The sequence below is a fragment of the Leptodactylus fuscus genome, chromosome 1, assembly GCF_031893055.1.
Source record: "Leptodactylus fuscus isolate aLepFus1 chromosome 1, aLepFus1.hap2, whole genome shotgun sequence".
Lineage (NCBI taxonomy): Eukaryota > Metazoa > Chordata > Amphibia > Anura > Leptodactylidae > Leptodactylus > Leptodactylus fuscus.
Genome location: NC_134265.1, coordinates 234,634,520 through 234,654,354, shown reverse-complemented (window position 1 = coordinate 234,654,354; position 19,835 = coordinate 234,634,520). Strand labels below are relative to the sequence as shown.

At 42.4% G+C, this 19,835-nt stretch overlaps 1 protein-coding gene across 2 annotated transcripts in view; it reads left to right on the top strand.

Annotated features, from left to right (window-relative positions):
- The window catches only part of FRAS1 (Fraser extracellular matrix complex subunit 1), a 368,631-nt gene that overhangs the window by 202,450 nt on the left and 146,346 nt on the right, over positions 1 to 19,835 (top strand). For both annotated transcript variants that reach the window (XM_075284507.1, XM_075284497.1), the window contains exons 17-19: positions 429 to 569; positions 4,676 to 4,849; positions 19,105 to 19,245. In XM_075284507.1, coding sequence (XP_075140608.1) covers positions 429 to 569; positions 4,676 to 4,849; positions 19,105 to 19,245 — 456 coding nt within the window. The remainder of the gene's footprint in view (positions 1 to 428; positions 570 to 4,675; positions 4,850 to 19,104; positions 19,246 to 19,835) is intronic.

Sequence of the window (19,835 nt, the reverse complement as noted above, 5' to 3'; positions counted from 1 at the left end):
TGACCTGGTCCTTTACCTGACTGTATATTATACATGTATTTCACATATCAGAATAATGAAGGAATAGGGCCACACGGTGGCTCAGTGGTTAGCACTGCAGCCTTGCAGCGCTGGAGTCCTGGTGTTCAAACCCCACCAAGGGCAAAAAAAACATCTGCAAGGAGTTTGTATGTTCTCCCCGTGTTTGCATGGATTTTCATCCCATATTCCAAAAAAGACATACTGTTAGGGAAAAAATGTACATTGTGTGCTGTATGTGGGGCTCACAATCTACATTTAAAAAAAAAAAAAGAATAATGAAGGAATATATCTTATTATAACATATCTTTAAAGCATCATGTGATTTGATCATTGAGAATTGTATTTTAGTTCGTGGAAATGCTGTTTCGTCCATGAAGCATCTGTTGTTTTATTCTTTGTTTCCCCAGCTTGTCACAGAGGTTGTGCATCATGTTCCGGACCACTAGCCAACCAGTGCACATCCTGCTCACCTCCGTTGGCCTTGCTGAAAGGACAATGCATCAGTGACTGCGGCATAGGATATTATTTTGATGGAAATCACTGCAATGGTATTTCATTTTTTCGTATATATGTTAGTAATCAAATATTTTTATGACTTCTGAGCCCTGAAAGCAACTAACTGTTTGACTTCAAGGTTTTAATGATTTCTTGTGCAGCCAAACACGTTCATAACATTTTTAATATGTTACCAAATTGCACATGGAAAAACCTTGAGACTGATGATCGGCACATTGTGAGGAAAGGTCTACTATGAGCCCAAACAGAAACAAATATTGTGCCATTTGTTTAATAAGCTGGCTTAAGAATGCAGCCTACACATACTGCAATTGGAGACAAAACATCCTAAATCAATTGAGTTTCAGTCATCATTGGCTGTCATCTAACTGACCCTATAAAGTAGAAGTCAAGCTTTGGTAAACATATTGTCTTCACTGACATTTCCCTGTTTTATTGTGGTGGCCATTTTACAATTTGATTGTCAATGAACTTCTCAGAAACTGTTGGTAATTAGAGATCAGCGAGTGCTATTCGAAACTCCCGTTTCGAATAGCACGCACCCATAGGAATGAATGGACGCAGACTTTGCCGGCGGCTGACCGCTTAACCCCCTGCGTGCCGGTCACTTCTATTCATTCCTATGGGCGCGTGCTATTCGAAACAGCCGTTTCGAATAGTACTCGCTCATCTCTATTTGTAATTATTTCCAGGAACTTTGTTAGTGATAGAATGAAAGATTCCAAAAGTGACAACCAACATAACTGAAAAATCCAAGTGCCATATTCGATCAACAGAAATATGCTTTACATATTGCAATGATGCATGTCATTTGACTAATTATAATCGGCAATTATGGGCAGTTCCTTGAGAGAAATCTATCAGCGTGGAGAGAGGGAAGTAGTTCTTGCCTGCATCCTCTTCATCACCAATTCAATATCAGGCAGTACCCACTATAATGGCATTTTACAACTTTATTTTGCACCAGCAATTTGCAACAAACTTATGTTCCCCACTTGTTCTTTTCTGGACCACGTTTTGGCGAAAGAGAGCGGTACAAGGTGGACAGCCTGTGGCGGGGATGCCTCAGTTTGTCAGATTTCCTATAACTCATGTTAGAATACTGCTATGTTATATCTTAAATCTATACCCTGACTAGAGTATATTTCAATTCTAACACACAGGAGCCAGAAATATGCAGAAGAATTATTAAGGAACCAGACCTTCCTAATAATTCTTATGCATTTTATGCCATTCGAGAAATTGATCCTAAATTCCCTCCATTTGTAGTGTTATCTTGCTGTCGTGTTGTTTGAGTATAAAAAGTTTTCATTTTTATCATGTTGAAGCATCTATGATAATGACTTTATACTAGCGCTAAACATTGTTATTACACAATTGATTTTATCTAAATATTAAACAAAACATAACATTTCATTTGTTTTAAAGAAACATTGTGATTTTTAGTATAATTATTAATTCACTCTCCACATTACAATGAATTCTCTGAATATGTTTGCTTGGAAACTGTTTCCTATCTCTTCCTCATTTCTACGAGTTTTCTAGTAATTATTGAATCAGTGTGAATAAAGAATATGGCAAGCGACACTTCTCTTCATTTAAGGAATTAAGCCTCATTTATCAGTAGATGAATTTCTTCAAGTGCTTGATGAATACATTAAGTGGCACTAAAAAGCCTAAGTAACACTAAAAACTATTACATTGTGAAATAAACGTATCCATCTAACATGTAACGAAGATTGTCCCTAAACCAATACAAGTCCCAAAAACTACATATTTTTTAATTGCTAGTTGTCTTGTAAAGATTGAATTTCCTATACCTAGATAACAATTTGTGCAAGAAAAGTGACAGACTCTATTTAGCTTTACTGACCCATGGAATGATTAGAAAATGAGTTGGCAGCATCAGAGAATCCCATTTATCAAAAGTAGGTGAGTCTGAGATACATAATTAAAATGCACTATGGTATACATTTATCAGTCGCCTTCTAATTAATGAGGTTGGCTGCGAGGAAGAAGGGACGTGGCTGTTATGGGCAGCCTGAAATGTCTTGTAGCAGGACACCTTTCAAAAGAAGTTTGTATTGCTTATCCTACAATATGAGATGCCTAAAACTTACCAAAAATATTTTTCTTTTTAATGTCATTCGAAACTTGTGGAAATCTTAAGCTAGCCATAAACATTGATGTCAGCTAAACCTTTCAATTTTGGCATGACCATCTAATGTGACTGGGATCCCTTCCATCTTTTCCCAGATGGCTGATATCAGAGGAGATAATAAGACTCAGGCTGTTGGGATATAACATGCCCAATCCTTTTGTCTTTCTGTCAGAGACTTTCTCCTCTCTCCCCATTCAGAACATGTTCATGCTCACCCAAGCATGCATGGAAAGTTGGCCTATCTAATGTGTGTGGTTATTCTAGGGCTGGATTTTAAGGGTGCATTCACTCGGAGGAAAATGGTGAGGAATTTGGTGTGGAATTTCAGCCTCCCATTGACTTCTAAGGGTTCCTTTTTCTGTTGGAACCCAATAAAGTCAATGCGAGGCTTTTTTTCAGCCCTGAAATTCCACACAAAATTACTCACCTTTTTCCTCCGTGTGAATGTACCCTTAAGCTGTCCAATGCAAACTGGTTTTGCACCAAAGCTGGAATTGTTAAAGGGGTTTTCAAGCTAATGACCTATGCATAGGATAAGGCATCAGTATGTTATCTGTGAGGGTCCGACACCCATGCCCTGCAGCTTCGGAGTACCAGACACTAGTTATAGGAGTGGCCCTGCAATTACCCAGAAAGACCATTATGTAGTGGACAGGGCTGTTGAGCCTCTCCTATTACATGTATAGGAGCAGCACTGCATGTATTTTCCATTCTCTTGCAGCTTCTGGCACCTGGAGGTTGCTGAAACAGCTGATTTGTGCAAAGTCCGGGTATTAGGGTTGAGCGATCAGGATCGGAAAAGATGGGATTCTGATCGGCGATCGAGTAAATTTCACGATTGCGATCGAAATTCCGATCCCGATCTTTTTAGGCGGGATCGAGGTCAGAGGTCGTTTCCCACAATGCTTTGCTACTGGCCAAGCATTGTGGGAAAAGCTAACAATGTTAGCTAGTGACTAGCGTTAACCAGTTAATAGCTAGCATCTCTAGTAGCTAACACTTACCTTCACAGATCGCTGCCGCTACCCGCTGTTCTTGCTCCTCTTCTCGCCTCACTGCCCCCGCCTCCCAGGTCAGTGTTACAGACCTAGGAAGAAGGCGGGGCTTGTGGCTTAGGAGAGTGTGGGCGGGTACTGGGAGGGGAGACGTGAGTGACCCTGTACCCGCCCACACTTTCCTAAGCCACAAGCCCCACCTTCTTAATAGGTCTGTAACACTAACCTAGGAGGCGGGGACAGCGAGGCGAGAAGAGAAGCAAGAACAGTGGGGAGCGGCAGCGATTTGTGCAGGTAAGTGGACACCAGAGGGGAGGATTTATTTTTAATCACTACACAGCGTGGAGTCTAAAAATTAAAGTCTAAAAATTAAAGCCTTCAATTTTTAGACTCTATGGTGTGTAGTGAATAGGATCGTTTTTAAAATCCGATCTTCGATTATTAAAAAAATCCCATTGACTTGCATTGGGATTGGAATTTGGATTGGGATCTGGTTTGAATGGAAAATGATCGGAAATCGGATTTTAAAAACAATCCTGAAATCCTAACTGGACTTTTCCTTGAAATAGTTGTATTTCCACTTATGACATACAGTACTGTGATATCTTTGTTCCATTTCTACAGTTTTGGTCCTTGGAGTTAAGAATAAGAGGCACTAGAGCTTGGACGTTGTTATCTTGTTACATAGTTAAGAAATATCTAATGTAAAATAATTGTTTATGCAAATGAATATGAACATATACTTATGCACTTTAAACACCATAAAATGGCTTACTATTTCATACATGAATTTGTATGATATTTAAAGAAAATTGAGTTATCCCTTTAAATTAAATGTGCTCCTTCCAGAGCTGTAACAAAATGGATATTTGCAATGTCGTTACATAAAGTATGCGGTTATTTCAACTATGCGTTTGCTGTTTCTACAAAATGATCCTGAAAAATAATGCCATCTGTTCTCTGCCTCCCTTCACATCTTCAGCCTGTCATCCATCTTGTCGTGTCTGCCTGGGACCAGAAGACTCTCATTGCACACAGTGTACAAATCCAGAGCACTCACTACAGGCAGTTCAAGAGTACAGAGGAAAGCCTTATGGGAGTTGTGTGCCAGAGTGCAGGCAACACTTTTATGTGGACACTACTGGAATATGTCAGGGTAAGCCGTATACTGGAAAGTGTGATTGGAAATATAATTGGTAGGTGCTAGAGGCTGCATCAATAACCACACTAACTTGTCACTTTGTCAATGTTAATGTATTCCGGCCATTTAAATGCTTTGCTTTCTTAATTTGCTGCTACCATAAAGCAATTTGTTAATATAATACAGCCAATAAAACACAAAAATTGCTCAGCTTTTACTAAACCAGGGTATCAGTATGCATATAGAATAATACAAGTAAGTTCTCGTTTACATCTGCGCCCGGTCTCCGTTCATACAGGTTTCCGTTTCCTGCACAAAACAGAGCAGGAGACGGAAACCTGCAGGACTCTTTGATACCCATTCATTTGAATGGGTTTGAAAGATGTCCAACCGTGAGCGCCGGTGAGTGTTTTATGCTCTCCGCCGCAAAACCGTTTTTTTTTTAAACTTGACACAGAGTCGGACATGCAGTACTCTGTATCCGGTTTTTAAAAAAATGGTTTCGTGGCGGAGAGCATAAAATGCTCACCGGCGCTCACGGCTGGACCTGGTCTGATAGGTTTGCGTCTTCTGCATGCAGAAGACGGAAACCTGAAAACGGAGTCCGGGCACTAGTGTGAACCCAGCGTAACAATCTGCTACTTAAGTCACATTTACTATAATATTATAGTATTATAATCACAGTTTTATCTTACATGTTAGCAGAAACTCCCGATACTTTACATTTTATATAGGTGTGAATTCTGTTTTTATCATCATTTTTAAAAGGCTCTTTACACTGCCTACCAATAAGTATTTGGACACCTGTGGTAGAATAGCAAAACAACGTTTCTTCATATTCAATAGTTGGTAGAACCCAGCAGATGCTTCCTTACAGATGGTATTGATCGATACAATACTACCGGATGTCTGTTGAAACTCCTGGTGTATGTGAGCCATCAGTTAGGTGCGGTTTCTCTGGCCAGCACTTGTCGGTCTCTATCTCCCAGTTTTGGGGGTCTACTGACTCGGAGCACATTCCAACAATCACCATTCACCTTCCACTTCGTAGTCACATAGGCCACTGTCGATTTTGGGTGATTCAGTTTGCTTGCTATGTCCCTTAAGGATCGACCATTTCTATGGTACCCCACAATTACCCCTTTCTCAAAATCGGACAACTCTGCACTGCGTGGCATCTTGCATGCGACTAATGCCAATGCACTAATGCCAATGGTGTTTCCTATTTAATGGTGGAAGGTGGGACGTACATCACGACCGCAGAGATCTTCATTTGCATGGGTGTCCAAATACTTATTGGTAGACAGTGTATTAGCTTGTCAGATAGATTATTCAAGAGATCTAGCTGAGGACCTTTTTTTAGTTCATGCCAGACTTGCAGAAAAAAATTGTATTTAACCATGTTTGTTTAAGCTCTAGGAAAGGTCATACCCATTAGATTAATTTCACATGAACCTGTTAATTTTGTTGGAACCATTTGTCATCTAATGAATTTGCATACTTTTCCCTAACCTCAGATTTCAGTGGAAGAAAGAGTCGGACATGTTGAATTTTAATATGCCAAATATCTTTGTTCTCCACTATCATAAGAGTCTATGTTTAACTAGAGATGAGCGAACACTAAAATGTTCGAGGTTCGAAATTCGATTCGAACAGCCGCTCACTGTTCGAGTGTTCGAATGGGTTTCGAACCCCATTATAGTCTATGGGGAACATAAACTCGTTAAGGGGGAAACCCAAATTCGTGTCTGGAGGGTCACCAAGTCCACTATGACACCCCAGGAAATGATACCAACACCCTGGAATGACACTGGGACAGCAGGGGAAGCATGTCTGGGGGCATAAAAGTCACTTTATTTCATGGAAATCCCTGTCAGTTTGCGATTTTCGCAAGCTAACTTTTCCCCATAGAAATGCATTGGCCAGTGCTGATTGGCCAGAGTACGGAACTCGACCAATCAGCGCTGGCTCTGCTGGAGGAGGCGGAGTCTAAGATAGCTCCACACCAGTCTCCATTCAGGTCCGACCTTAGACTCCGCCTCCTCCGGCAGAGCCAGCGCTGATTGGCCGAAGGCTGGCCAATGCATTCCTATGCGAATGCAGACTTAGCAGTGCTGAGTCAGTTTTGCTCAACTACACATCTGATGCACACTCGGCACTGCTACATCAGATGTAGCAATCTGATGTAGCAGAGCCGAGGGTGCACTAGAACCCCTGTGCAAACTCAGTTCACGCTAATAGAATGCATTGGCCAGCGCTGATTGGCCAATGCATTCTATTAGCCCGATGAAGTAGAGCTGAATGTGTGTGCTAAGCACACTCATTCAGCACTGCTTCATCACGCCAATACAATGCATTAGCCAGTGCTGATTGGCCAGAGTACGGAATTCGGCCAATCAGCGCTGGCCAATGCATTCTATTAGCCCGATGAAGTAGAGCTGAATGTGTGTGCTAAGCACACACATTCAGCACTGCTTCATCACGCCAATACAATGCATTAGCCAGTGCTGATTGGCCAGAGTACGGAATTCGGCCAATCAGCGCTGGCTCTGCTGGAGGAGGCGGAGTCTAAGGTCGGACCTGAATGGAGACTGGTGTGGAGCGATCTTAGACTCCGCCTCCTCCAGCAGAGCCAGCGCTGATTGGCCGAATTCCGTACTCTGGCCAATCAGCGCTGGCCAATGCATTCTATTAGCCCGATGAAGTAGAGCTGAATGTGTGTGCTAAGCACACACATTCAGCACTGCTTCATCACGCCAATACAATGCATTAGCCAGTGCTGATTGGCCAGAGTACGGAATTCGGCCAATCAGCGCTGGCTCTGCTGGAGGAGGCGGAGTCTAAGATCGCTCCACACCAGTCTCCATTCAGGTCCGACCTTAGACTCCGCCTCCTCCGGCAGAGCCAGCGCTGATTGGCCGAAGGCTGGCCAATGCATTCCTATGCGAATGCAGACTTAGCAGTGCTGAGTCAGTTTTGCTCAACTACACATCTGATGCACACTCGGCACTGCTACATCAGATGTAGCAATCTGATGTAGCAGAGCCGAGGGTGCACTAGAACCCCTGTGCAAACTCAGTTCACGCTAATAGAATGCATTGGCCAGCGCTGATTGGCCAATGCATTCTATTAGCCCGATGAAGTAGAGCTGAATGTGTGTGCTAAGCACACTCATTCAGCACTGCTTCATCACGCCAATACAATGCATTAGCCAGTGCTGATTGGCCAGAGTACGGAATTCGGCCAATCAGCGCTGGCCAATGCATTCTATTAGCCCGATGAAGTAGAGCTGAATGTGTGTGCTAAGCACACTCATTCAGCACTGCTTCATCACGCCAATACAATGCATTAGCCAGTGCTGATTGGCCAGAGTACGGAATTCGGCCAATCAGCGCTGGCCAATGCATTCTATTAGCCCGATGAAGTAGAGCTGAATGTGTGTGCTAAGCACACACATTCAGCACTGCTTCATCACGCCAATACAATGCATTAGCCAGTGCTGATTGGCCAGAGTACGGAATTCGGCCAATCAGCGCTGGCTCTGCTGGAGGAGGCGGAGTCTAAGATCGCTCCACACCAGTCTCCATTCAGGTCCGACCTTAGACTCCGCCTCCTCCGGCAGAGCCAGCGCTGATTGGCCGAAGGCTGGCCAATGCATTCCTATGCGAATGCAGACTTAGCAGTGCTGAGTCAGTTTTGCTCAACTACACATCTGATGCACACTCGGCACTGCTACATCAGATGTAGCAATCTGATGTAGCAGAGCCGAGGGTGCACTAGAACCCCTGTGCAAACTCAGTTCACGCTAATAGAATGCATTGGCCAGCGCTGATTGGCCAATGCATTCTATTAGCCCGATGAAGTAGAGCTGAATGTGTGTGCTAAGCACACTCATTCAGCACTGCTTCATCACGCCAATACAATGCATTAGCCAGTGCTGATTGGCCAGAGTACGGAATTCGGCCAATCAGCGCTGGCCAATGCATTCTATTAGCCCGATGAAGTAGAGCTGAATGTGTGTGCTAAGCACACTCATTCAGCACTGCTTCATCACGCCAATACAATGCATTAGCCAGTGCTGATTGGCCAGAGTACGGAATTCGGCCAATCAGCGCTGGCCAATGCATTCTATTAGCCCGATGAAGTAGAGCTGAATGTGTGTGCTAAGCACACACATTCAGCACTGCTTCATCACGCCAATACAATGCATTAGCCAGTGCTGATTGGCCAGAGTACGGAATTCGGCCAATCAGCGCTGGCTCTGCTGGAGGAGGCGGAGTCTAAGGTCGGACCTGAATGGAGACTGGTGTGGAGCGATCTTAGACTCCGCCTCCTCCAGCAGAGCCAGCGCTGATTGGCCGAATTCCGTACTCTGGCCAATCAGCGCTGGCCAATGCATTCTATTAGCTTGATGAAGCAGAGTGTGCACAAGGGTTCAAGCGCACCCTCGGCTCTGATGTAGCAGAGCTGAGGCTGCACAAGGGTTCAAGCGCACCCTCGGCTCTGATGTAGGAGAGCCGAGGGTGCACTTGAACCCTTGTGCACCCTCAGCTCTGCTACATCAGAGCCGAGGGTGCGCTTGAACCCTTGTGCACACTCTGCTTCATCAAGCTAATAGAATGCATTGGCCAGCGCTGATTGGCCAATGTATTCTATTAGCCTGATGAAGTAGAGCTGAATGTGTGTGCTAAGCACACACATTCAGCTCTACTTCATCGGGCTAATAGAATGCATTGGCCAACGCTGATTGGCCAGAGTACGGAACTCGACCAATCAGCGCTGGCTCTGCTGGAGGAGGCGGAGTCTAAGATCGCTCCACACCAGTCTCCATTCAGGTCCGACATTAGACTCCGCCTCCTCCAGCAGAGCCAGCGCTGATTGGCCGAATTCCGTACTCTGGCCAATCAGCACTGGCTAATGCATTGTATTGGCGTGATGAAGCAGTGCTGAATGTGTGTGCTTAGCACACACATTCAGCTCTACTTCATCGGGCTAATAGAATGCATTGGCCAATCAGCGCTGGCCAATGCATTCTATTAGCGTGAACTGAGTTTGCACAGGGGTTCTAGTGCACCCTCGGCTCTGCTACATCAGATTGCTACATCTGATGTAGCAGTGCCGAGTGTGCATCAGATGTGTAGTTGAGCAAAACTGACTCAGCACTGCTAAGTCTGCATTCGCATAGGAATGCATTGGCCAGCCTTCGGCCAATCAGCGCTGGCTCTGCCGGAGGAGGCGGAGTCTAAGGTCGGACCTGAATGGAGACTGGTGTGGAGCGATCTTAGACTCCGCCTCCTCCAGCAGAGCCAGCGCTGATTGGTCGAGTTCCGTACTCTGGCCAATCAGCGCTGGCCAATGCATTCTATTAGCCCGATGAAGTAGAGCTGAATGTGTGTGCTTAGCACACACATTCAGCTCTACTTCATCAGGCTAATAGAATACATTGGCCAATCAGCGCTGGCCAATGCATTCTATTAGCTTGATGAAGCAGAGTGTGCACAAGGGTTCAAGCGCACCCTCGGCTCTGATGTAGCAGAGCTGAGGGTGCACAAGGGTTCAAGCGCACCCTCGGCTCTGATGTAGCAGAGCTGAGGGTGCACAAGGGTTCAAGTGCACCCTCGGCTCTCCTACATCAGAGCCGAGGGTGCGCTTGAACCCTTGTGCAGCCTCGGCTCTGCTACATCAGAGCCGAGGGTGCGCTTGAACCCTTGTGCACACTCTGCTTCATCAAGCTAATAGAATGCATTGGCCAGCACTGATTGGCCAGAGTACGGAATTCGGCCAATCAGCGCTGGCCAATGCATCCCTATGGGAAAAAGTTTATCTCACAAAAATCACAATTACACACCCGATAGAGCCCCAAAAAGTTATTTTTAATAACATTCCCCCCTAAATAAAGGTTATCCCTAGCTATCCCTGCCTGTACAGCTATCCCTGTCTCATAGTCACAAAGTTCACATTCTCATATGACCCGGATTTGAAATCCACTATTCGTCTAAAATGGAGGTCACCTGATTTCGGCAGCCAATGACTTTTTCCAATTTTTTTCAATGCCCCCGGTGTCGTAGTTCCTGTCCCACCTCCCCTGCGCTGTTATTGGTGCAAAAAAGGCGCCAGGGAAGGTGGGAGGGGAATGGAATTTTGGCGCACTTTACCACGTGGTGTTCGATTCGATTCGAACATGGCGAACACCCTGATATCCGATCGAACATGTGTTCGATAGAACACTGTTCGCTCATCTCTATGTTTAACCCCTCCCTTTGAAAACACATATATGAGAGAGCGGGATAAATAGCTGTCTGATGAGCGAGCTATTGACTGCCAGCTATTGAGATTGTCTGGCTAGTGTAAAACTTTCTATATAGTTTATAACAGAATAACATGTAAAAGAATATTTAAAAAATCATGGCTACTTTCTTATAGAAACAGTGCAACTCTATTTCTTGGGCTGGGTGTGGTATTGCAGCTCAGTCCTATTGAAGTAAATGGGACTAAACTGCGCTATCGGACACAACCTATTAAGAAAACTGGTGCTCTTGAGGAAAGCTTGGCCGTTTCCTTCCCCAATGTCATACAACTTTTTTAGTACAACCTACCACATAATCAAACATCTCCATAAATAACAATGTTCAAAGGCACAAATTCTTTAGAAATGCTGATAAGTGTAAATCCCGAAGTGTAAATTATGCTGGTGATGCCAATGGGGCTGTCCAAACTGATCCGCATTAATGGCTCTGGTTGACAAAGACAAAGGCAGGGCACAAAATAACAGAAATGTGGCCAGCGAATTAAAAACAGACATATTTGAAAGTTGCCTAACATTTCATCATACATGAACATTATTTATACAAAACATTACATTCGTAGCCAATGTAAAATGACTCATTATATTTGAATACACAGTGAACCCCAAGTTGTGATGGCATCATGGTACAATATTATAAAATATACCATAGTCTTTCCTGGACCATAGTAACTTGAAACCAGACACAACATAGAATGCTTGGCTGGAGGTTCCAACAAATCAAAGTGGACATTTCACTGGTAAAACTTCTTAGTGAAGTGCAGGCAATGACTGACAATATATTACAATACTACATGTGCTGTACTTCTCTTACCTGCCCCAGGTTCAGCGACTCCATACTATTTTTCAGGTGCAGTATATCTATCAGGCCTCTGGAAAAGCTCCTGTCACCATAATAGAAAGTCATTTATAGCTACCAACATATTTTGGTGACATTTTGGGGGGTTTTGTAATAAATTACTAATTTTCCGAAAGAAAAATATGCAAATCTGTTTCTCAAGATGTAAATAGGAAAACAGTTTTCCTATTTACATCTTTGGAGATAGATTTGCATATTTTTCCCATAATCCCTCAGTGGAGTGAAAAAGGCTTTTGTAAGTCTCCATACGTCTGTGAAGGTGATCTCTCCTTAAGGAGTGATAATATACCCAGAACCTAGTTTTCCATAGAGATATGTTCTCAAGTTACAATAGTTTCAGCTTACACTAGTAGAACCAATACTATTGTAACTTGCAGGACCGCTGTATCAGCATCTATCTTACTACAAAATGTTACATTGTATATTCACTGTTTAGTTTGCAAGTGAGATGTATGTCAGCCAAGATCTGCTTCTCTGGGATATTGTTTGACAGCTATATGAAGAAAAGCCAAATTGTACTCGGCAAACAATTTACAAATATTTAACACTTGGCGGACACATTTACAGGCCCTGGGTATGAAGTGTAATGAAGAGCGATGCTGCAGTAATTATAAAAGTTTCCTTTGCAGCTTTAAACTTTATTCAATTACTCCGATTTCCAAGTCGATATGTAGAGCAATAAATTCTGGTGATTGTTCATATGAAGAAAATCAGTAATGTAATAGAGAATAAGAACGAAAAGCGTTACTTTGTAATTTGCCATATTTTTAATGATTTTCTGATTTGGTTTGACAACCACTTATAGAGTGTGCAGAAATGGAGCTCTACTTTTCCATTGGAGTTGCTCAAACTAGTTTAATGCATAAAATTGCAAAAAGAATATCAATTACCAGGACAACCTCATGATATAAAGAAGAAATAGAAGATATTGGCAAAAGAATATTACTTTATGATAGAGTGCTCAAATTTTGTATATTAACCAAATCTTGAGGCATAGATATAAGGATGCAGTGGTAGCAGTCATACTAGTGCCTTCTGTGAGGTCTCTTTGTAACATGAGCAAACACTAATATTATAAACAGGAGTGTAGCTGGTGGGGCACTACGGGCTGAAAGCTAGAGGGGGCACCAACACGTAACTTTGCCTCGGTCGGAGTATTTAATTACAGGGTTAGGGCACCAAACTTATCCTTTGGCCCAGTCTGGCTCCAAATCTGGTTTGCAAGGTATTCAATAGATTTCGCATTGGGACCCAAGAGCTAAAAGTTATGTATCTGCCTTTAAAGGGATTGTTTTTCAAATTGTTTGTGGGGATTATTGGGATCATCTATCTACTACTAAGCTGGGGTGGATAGCTTTTCCAGAGGCTGCCTCTAAGGTCAGGCACATATGCAGAATACTTTGGTGGGAAACATGCAATGCTTCTTTTCTCCATAGAGGCTCTGTAGGGATATTGGTCACATCACAATTGATAACTTTCAGTTGCTTGTCCCCGATGATCACTGGAGGGTTCCCAGTGATCATATTATTTGCAGAGGACCCATCTAACGTGGATTCTAAAAATTACACAACCGTTTTAATCCATGGACACAAAATGAGCAGACATAATCTGGACACAATATAGCAAAAGTGTACGAATTGGCTACTTTGGACTCATTTCCTTGCATATGTGTCTTATTTGTCTAAAGGAGAACTATAGGGGACTTACTGATCAGATGCACCTCCTTCCCTTTTCTTAAGTCTGTAAATTCAGTATACAGTGCATGTATTAACCAGCTATTTCTTGGAAGGAGGCATCCCATATACCACTAAGACATTCAAAGGTGAGATATCAATTTAAATCACAGATGTTCTTCATGAATTTAGATAGCTATATGTCATTCCCTATGTCATTCCCTAAAGGCTAATACCAGGTACATGCAATATTTTAAATCATTTTCTTCATGTCAGTTTTTTGTAAAGTAATACCCATAGAATTCTCCATCTACATTATTTTATCTAGGATGTTTGCTCAAGGTGAATATGAATCGATTTTTGTCATAAATAGATGATTTGATATGCTTGTATTCTTTGTTTAAAGCCTCCGGCAGTTTATAAGGGTCGACCATTTGATCATGAAAGGGCACATCATCTTTCAGCCGATTTGACTGTAGCAGCGAATGCATCAGTCTAACATTTAATTTTCATATTACTAAAAAAGACATAATATACAGAAACTTCACAGCCATATACCAGATGATATATGGCTGTGCGGGATGCTACCAAACCCTGATTGCAAGATATGATAGAAAAAGCACAGGTGCAACATGCTAATGAAACATCCACTCACACACCTATTGTACCTACTCACATCCACCCACTCCATCATATTATCATGTGACTGTGCCTTGTATAAGTTTCATACGTTTGAAGTGGCTGGCTTCCACCTCCTCTACCCCCTCCAATCATCATGAATTGTTGGTGTGAAAGTGGATGTTCCATTAGCATGTACCACTTGTATTATCTCATATCTTGCAATGGAGGCTAGCTGGTATCCCGCACAGCCATGTATTGTCTGGTATTGGGTAAGTGTGGCCTTACCCAATACTTCGCCCTATTTTGATGCATATTAAAGCTGAGGAATATTTAAAATGATTGTCTATGTATTCTGGGAGCTCATCCATAATGCATTCCTTCTGGCTATGTCATTTGTAGCTGCAAAACAACTGGTTGGAGCAGCAGTTTCCATGCCCTGCCCTGTCTGCAGTCGAACTAAAGATTGCTATCCATTGCACTTTTACTGTTTACATCATGATAGAACAACATGAACATAGAAAATGGTAGAGACTGACAAATGGGGGGGGGGGGAATATTTTTCTTGCTTACTTTTATCTTTTTTTTTGTTTGTTTCCTTTAAATATAAAAAAAAACTAGGTGGTACCCACAACTTCGTCTGTGGTGATTGTAGAAGTGGGTACATACAGGCGCGGGTAAGGTTTTAGTAGTGTGTAAAAGGTATGTGATATGAAATGTAACTTTGTATCTTGTTTTTGCTGTAATTCTGAGAATACATGAGACTTTTGTGTTGAACGTAATTTTTATTTCAGCTGCTATACGGTGTTGTTATAAACTGTACATAGTGTCTTTGGGACAGAGGTATTACAAGTTAATATACTTTGATATACGACATTGTATGATTTGTTATTTTCCACCAGTACATGTAAGTTTTGGGCACAGGATACTCTTGAGCAAGCAACATAAAGTTGTCCATGTGAGAAGCATGGTGTGGCCAAATGTATTCCTGCTACTTGCAGCGTTTGTCTTTGCGATTTATTAATGGTCATTGTAAAAGCCAACTTAAGGGGAAATTGTACTTGTTTGAATTGAAATGTGAAATTATTTGGTATAATTGGAATGCGTGGGGTTAACACACTATCACCTTTAGCTGCTCATGTAAGAATAGTGGCTTCAATGATATTTGTTCCTAGTTGTGTGACACATAGCCTCGTGCCATTACACAATCGGGGTGCATCGAGATTACGCATAAGTAGGACAGGGACGCCAATCTTCAGTTCTAGTTTATGTGAAAGGACGCCGGGTAATTCTAAGGTGGGCAGTAAGGCAGATTGGTGACATTATTATCGACCGTTACGTGTCCGTGGTGTGTTGAAAGGGTACATCGGAGTATACAGGCCAGAAGTGGTCCCAATGCAAACATGCTATCGGAACTTACCAGTGTCGTTGGCGTGGAGATCTAGGGAAGGTGGATGGATAGTGAAGACGAAACAGCAGTGAGGTGAGAGTGCCATTGGGGAGTGTGGCGGGCTGGAGAGAGTAGTTCTGGTGCTGCGGGTTACGGTGGAGGCGCAAAATGGTGGCATGCTGGAAACACGTCCTGTAGGTGGCTAAGATGTGCATGCTCCTGGCAACACAGTGGAGTGGCTGAGTGGGCGGTGTCGCGGATCGTCAGAGCGGTGGGGGTCGGCAAACATGGCTGGTCCGGAGGGTTAAAGAGGTAGCCTCCTGGAGTATCGTTAAGGTGAGGGTGAAAGTGGTAAAGTGTATGTAAATGTGATTGTGTGGGGTTAGGGGCTAGGCTGTAGAGGGAAATATGAATTTTGGGGCTTGCTATGCTCCAAAGTTTGTGAGATTGCAGAGATGGTGATGTGAGTTTGGGTTTTGTGGGGGTCCTGGGAAAAACGTATGTGTGCTATTGTGACGAAAAGTAGCCTATTGCGCAATCCTTTGTAGTAACTATGTTTGTGGAAAGTTTCAGCCAAATCGGTGGAGCGGGTTTTGCGTGATTGAGGAACAAACATCCAAACACACAAACCCACAAACATCCAAACTCACAAACTTTCACATTAATAGGATGGGGTCTAAAAAAACCTCCTACAAATAATATATATGATATAACTCCATAGAGTCAATGGAAATGTTTAACCAAGTCCTGGGTAGATGTGGGTAATTCTGATTATGTCCTTAGTTACACTATGGAGGGACTGCCATTTCAGCCTGGTGAATGTCTGCTGTGTTTTAAGAGGTATCACTGACAGGTCTGGTCCATGGTGACCACTTTATCTCATGTCATTCCTAGAACTATACATACATATTAGTATGTGATATTAGGTGTTTGATTTATAACACTGCACTTTTATGAGCTGCAGAACTTGCGTTTAGCGACTCTTTCATGAGTCATCTTTGATAAGTATGTTTTGTTTTGCATTGTATAGAGTTTAATAGATATCATGCAGGCTAGTTCATGCCTTGGCAGTTTAATGAACACACACTATATGACTAGAGCAAAAGAGCAACTGTCCAAATCTCTCAACCCTGACGAAATACAGATTTTGGTGCACTGTAAAAATGGCAGGATGGGAATGATAGGTCGACGACAACACATTCTGCACCATAATGTTATACTAGGCGAAATAATTATACCCTGAACGCCTCATTTGACTTCAGTGCGCAGGAATGAAAAGATGGTAAAAGCCATAAAACTTCTGAACTGTATATAGGGACACATCTGTGGATGTCTTTTCCAAAATGGGAAATGACTGAGTCTTTATGGAAGTTTATAAAATTAGCATTTTTGATTAATTGCAGCTTGCTTGTAGAGCAGAAAAATGATACAACAGAAAGGAACATTTACTAAAATAGCTGTGTTTCGTATATTTCATAAATATGTCTCAGCGAGTCTTATCTTCAGAACGGGCAAGAAATTATACTCCAGGCTATGTTCTACTGAACAAATAGTGATCTATAAAACACTGATGTACTGCTAAGTATGCAATATACATCTTGTAATATTATCAGGTGAGGATTCAATGGCTATTATTAAAACAGGCGTATTATGTCTTATAATAGTAAAAGCATGAGTTATGGGAAAAACATCTGTTCTGTCATTGTTTGCAGTTTGATTCTTGCCGCTTAAACCTTTATCTTTGAGTGCTCCAGACATCTATGCATTGGATTACCTTTTTAGCCCATTTTGTAAGCTCACCTGGCTTGCAAAATATAATTATTGTCATATCTCCCACATTTTACTGATCTAAAGAGGACCTTTATGTCCACAGCGATGTGCGGTATTATATACCGCTAGAAAGCCACAGTGTGTTGAATTCAGCGCAGTTGGCTTTCCTCGAACGTGCCTGTGGTGGAGATATTAATGCCATTTGGTACGAATATCTCTCCAAGGTCAGAAAGGCGGACCTAATGGCACCAATATCTCCAGCATCGAGGTGCAGACTAGGAAAACCGACAGAGCGCTGAATTCACATTGATGAGGATATGAAAGCTCCTCTTTAAAGGGAGATTGTCACCAGAGCCAAGCCTTGTAGATAGATAGGTTAGGGTAACCTGAATCAATCAGTACTTCTCTCATCTATATAGGTGTCTCCGGTATTTCTGTTTTTGTCTATGTGCACACAAGCTGTTTGGAGCAATGAGGACGTTGCCATTGCTCCATAGCGGTAAGTGGCAACTCTTTCATTGCTCCAAAGAGCTCTTTCACATGTTGAGAATAATGGCAATATCTCAGTAACACAGGCACCAATTCACAAGTGGAAAATATCTTTTGATTCAGGTGTCTCTAACCTACAGTATCTATCTGCAGGGATGGTTCTGACTGACTACCTTTAAAATAGTAAAAGGTGGGAGATCTGTCAATAATTACATTTTTAGACCAGATGGACTGTTTAAATTTTGGGGGTAGAAAAGTAAGCCAATGGAAAGATAACAGGTGCCCTTGGGGCTGGGTTGATATGCTATATTATGTTAACCGTCTCCCTTTTAGGAAGAATGAAAGCATCTCTAGATCATGTGTCTTACTTTGCTGTAATGAATAATTGATTAACAATTTTCTGCAGTTGACCAGAACAATAACTCATTATTTCGATACTGCTTAAAGGGTTTGTCCAGCATAAACTAAAACTTTAACACTAAGCTAAACCCCCTCCCCCGTCTAACTTCTAATTTACTCCCTTTAAAAAAATGTATATTTACCCATATGCACATTTTCTGATTTGCTGGTGACGTTCCGTTTCACTGTTTCCGGAGATGGAATATCGCCAGTACTTTTTTCTCCTCCGTCTTGATCATACTTGCTAGTTCTCACATACTCTTCTAATGCTGGGCGCTGCTTCCTTCACAAGGTAGCCAGAGCTGGCGCCTGTTCAATATAACACTTCTCCTGGCGTTCTATTGTGCAGGCGCCAGCTCCGGCTCCCTGGTGCAGACAGAAGAGGGGACAGCGGCACCTCAAAGTCATCCTGAGTTAGTTAGCTAGGCAGGAAGGGCTAGTAGTCCGCGGGCTAGCTAGGGAAACAGGAAGGGGGTGAGGGAGGAAGAGAGAGGGGGGATTTGAGTGAATTGTAATGCATCATGGTTGTTGTAGGATAAGCCAGCAGGAAGCTAAGCATGTAAACAAATGCAGAGGATACCAGGAGCTCCCAGAGAAAGCCAGAAATCACTTGCAACACTGCTAAAGGTATTTGGGTGTGCTTATTAATCCATTAATAGCACGAACAGACCTTTTGTAAAAAATAATTTTTTTGCCTGGAAAACCCCTTTAAGCTTGAACCTATGTGTTCTATGTTTTAAGTTACTTAATGCATATCTTTGGTTACAGAATGCCATTCCACATGTGGAAGTTGTATTGGGAAGAACTATTCAAACTGCACAGGTTGCACTGCTCCCAGTGTTCTGCATTATGGAGCATGCTTGCCACAATGTCCAGAAGGATTCTTTAGCAAGGATTCAGTCTGTCAAGGTGAGTAAATATTGAAACTATAAAACTTTGTTAGATACCCACTTTGAGCTACTAGACAGAACAGGATTTGCTACTGCATAGGGGTCGGACAGTTAAGAGCTGCTTTATTAGCTTATTGAGAATGTAAGCCTTGTTTTTTTTTTACTTAGATTGTTTTGTAAAAGTATTCAAACCTCTTGACTTTTTTCACATTTGGTTACCTTACAACCACAAACTTAAATGTATTTTATTGAGATTTTAAGTGACAGACCAACACAAAGTAGCAGATAATTGTGAAGTGGAAGGAAAATGATACATGTTTTTTCAAAATTTTAATCAAATAAAAATCTGAAAAGTGTGACATGCAAAACTATTCAGCCCCCCTCCCTATATCAATACTTTGTAGAGCCAGCTTTCGCTGCAATTACCGCTGCAAATCTTTTGGAGTATGTCTCTACCAGCTTGGCACATCTAGAGACTGAGATTTTTGCCATCCCACTTTAGCTCAGGCTGTATGTTTAGGATCATTGTCTTGCTGGAAGGTGAATCTCCTTCCCAGTCTCAAGTCTTTTGCAATTTCCAACAGGTTTTCTTCCAGGATTCCCCTGTAT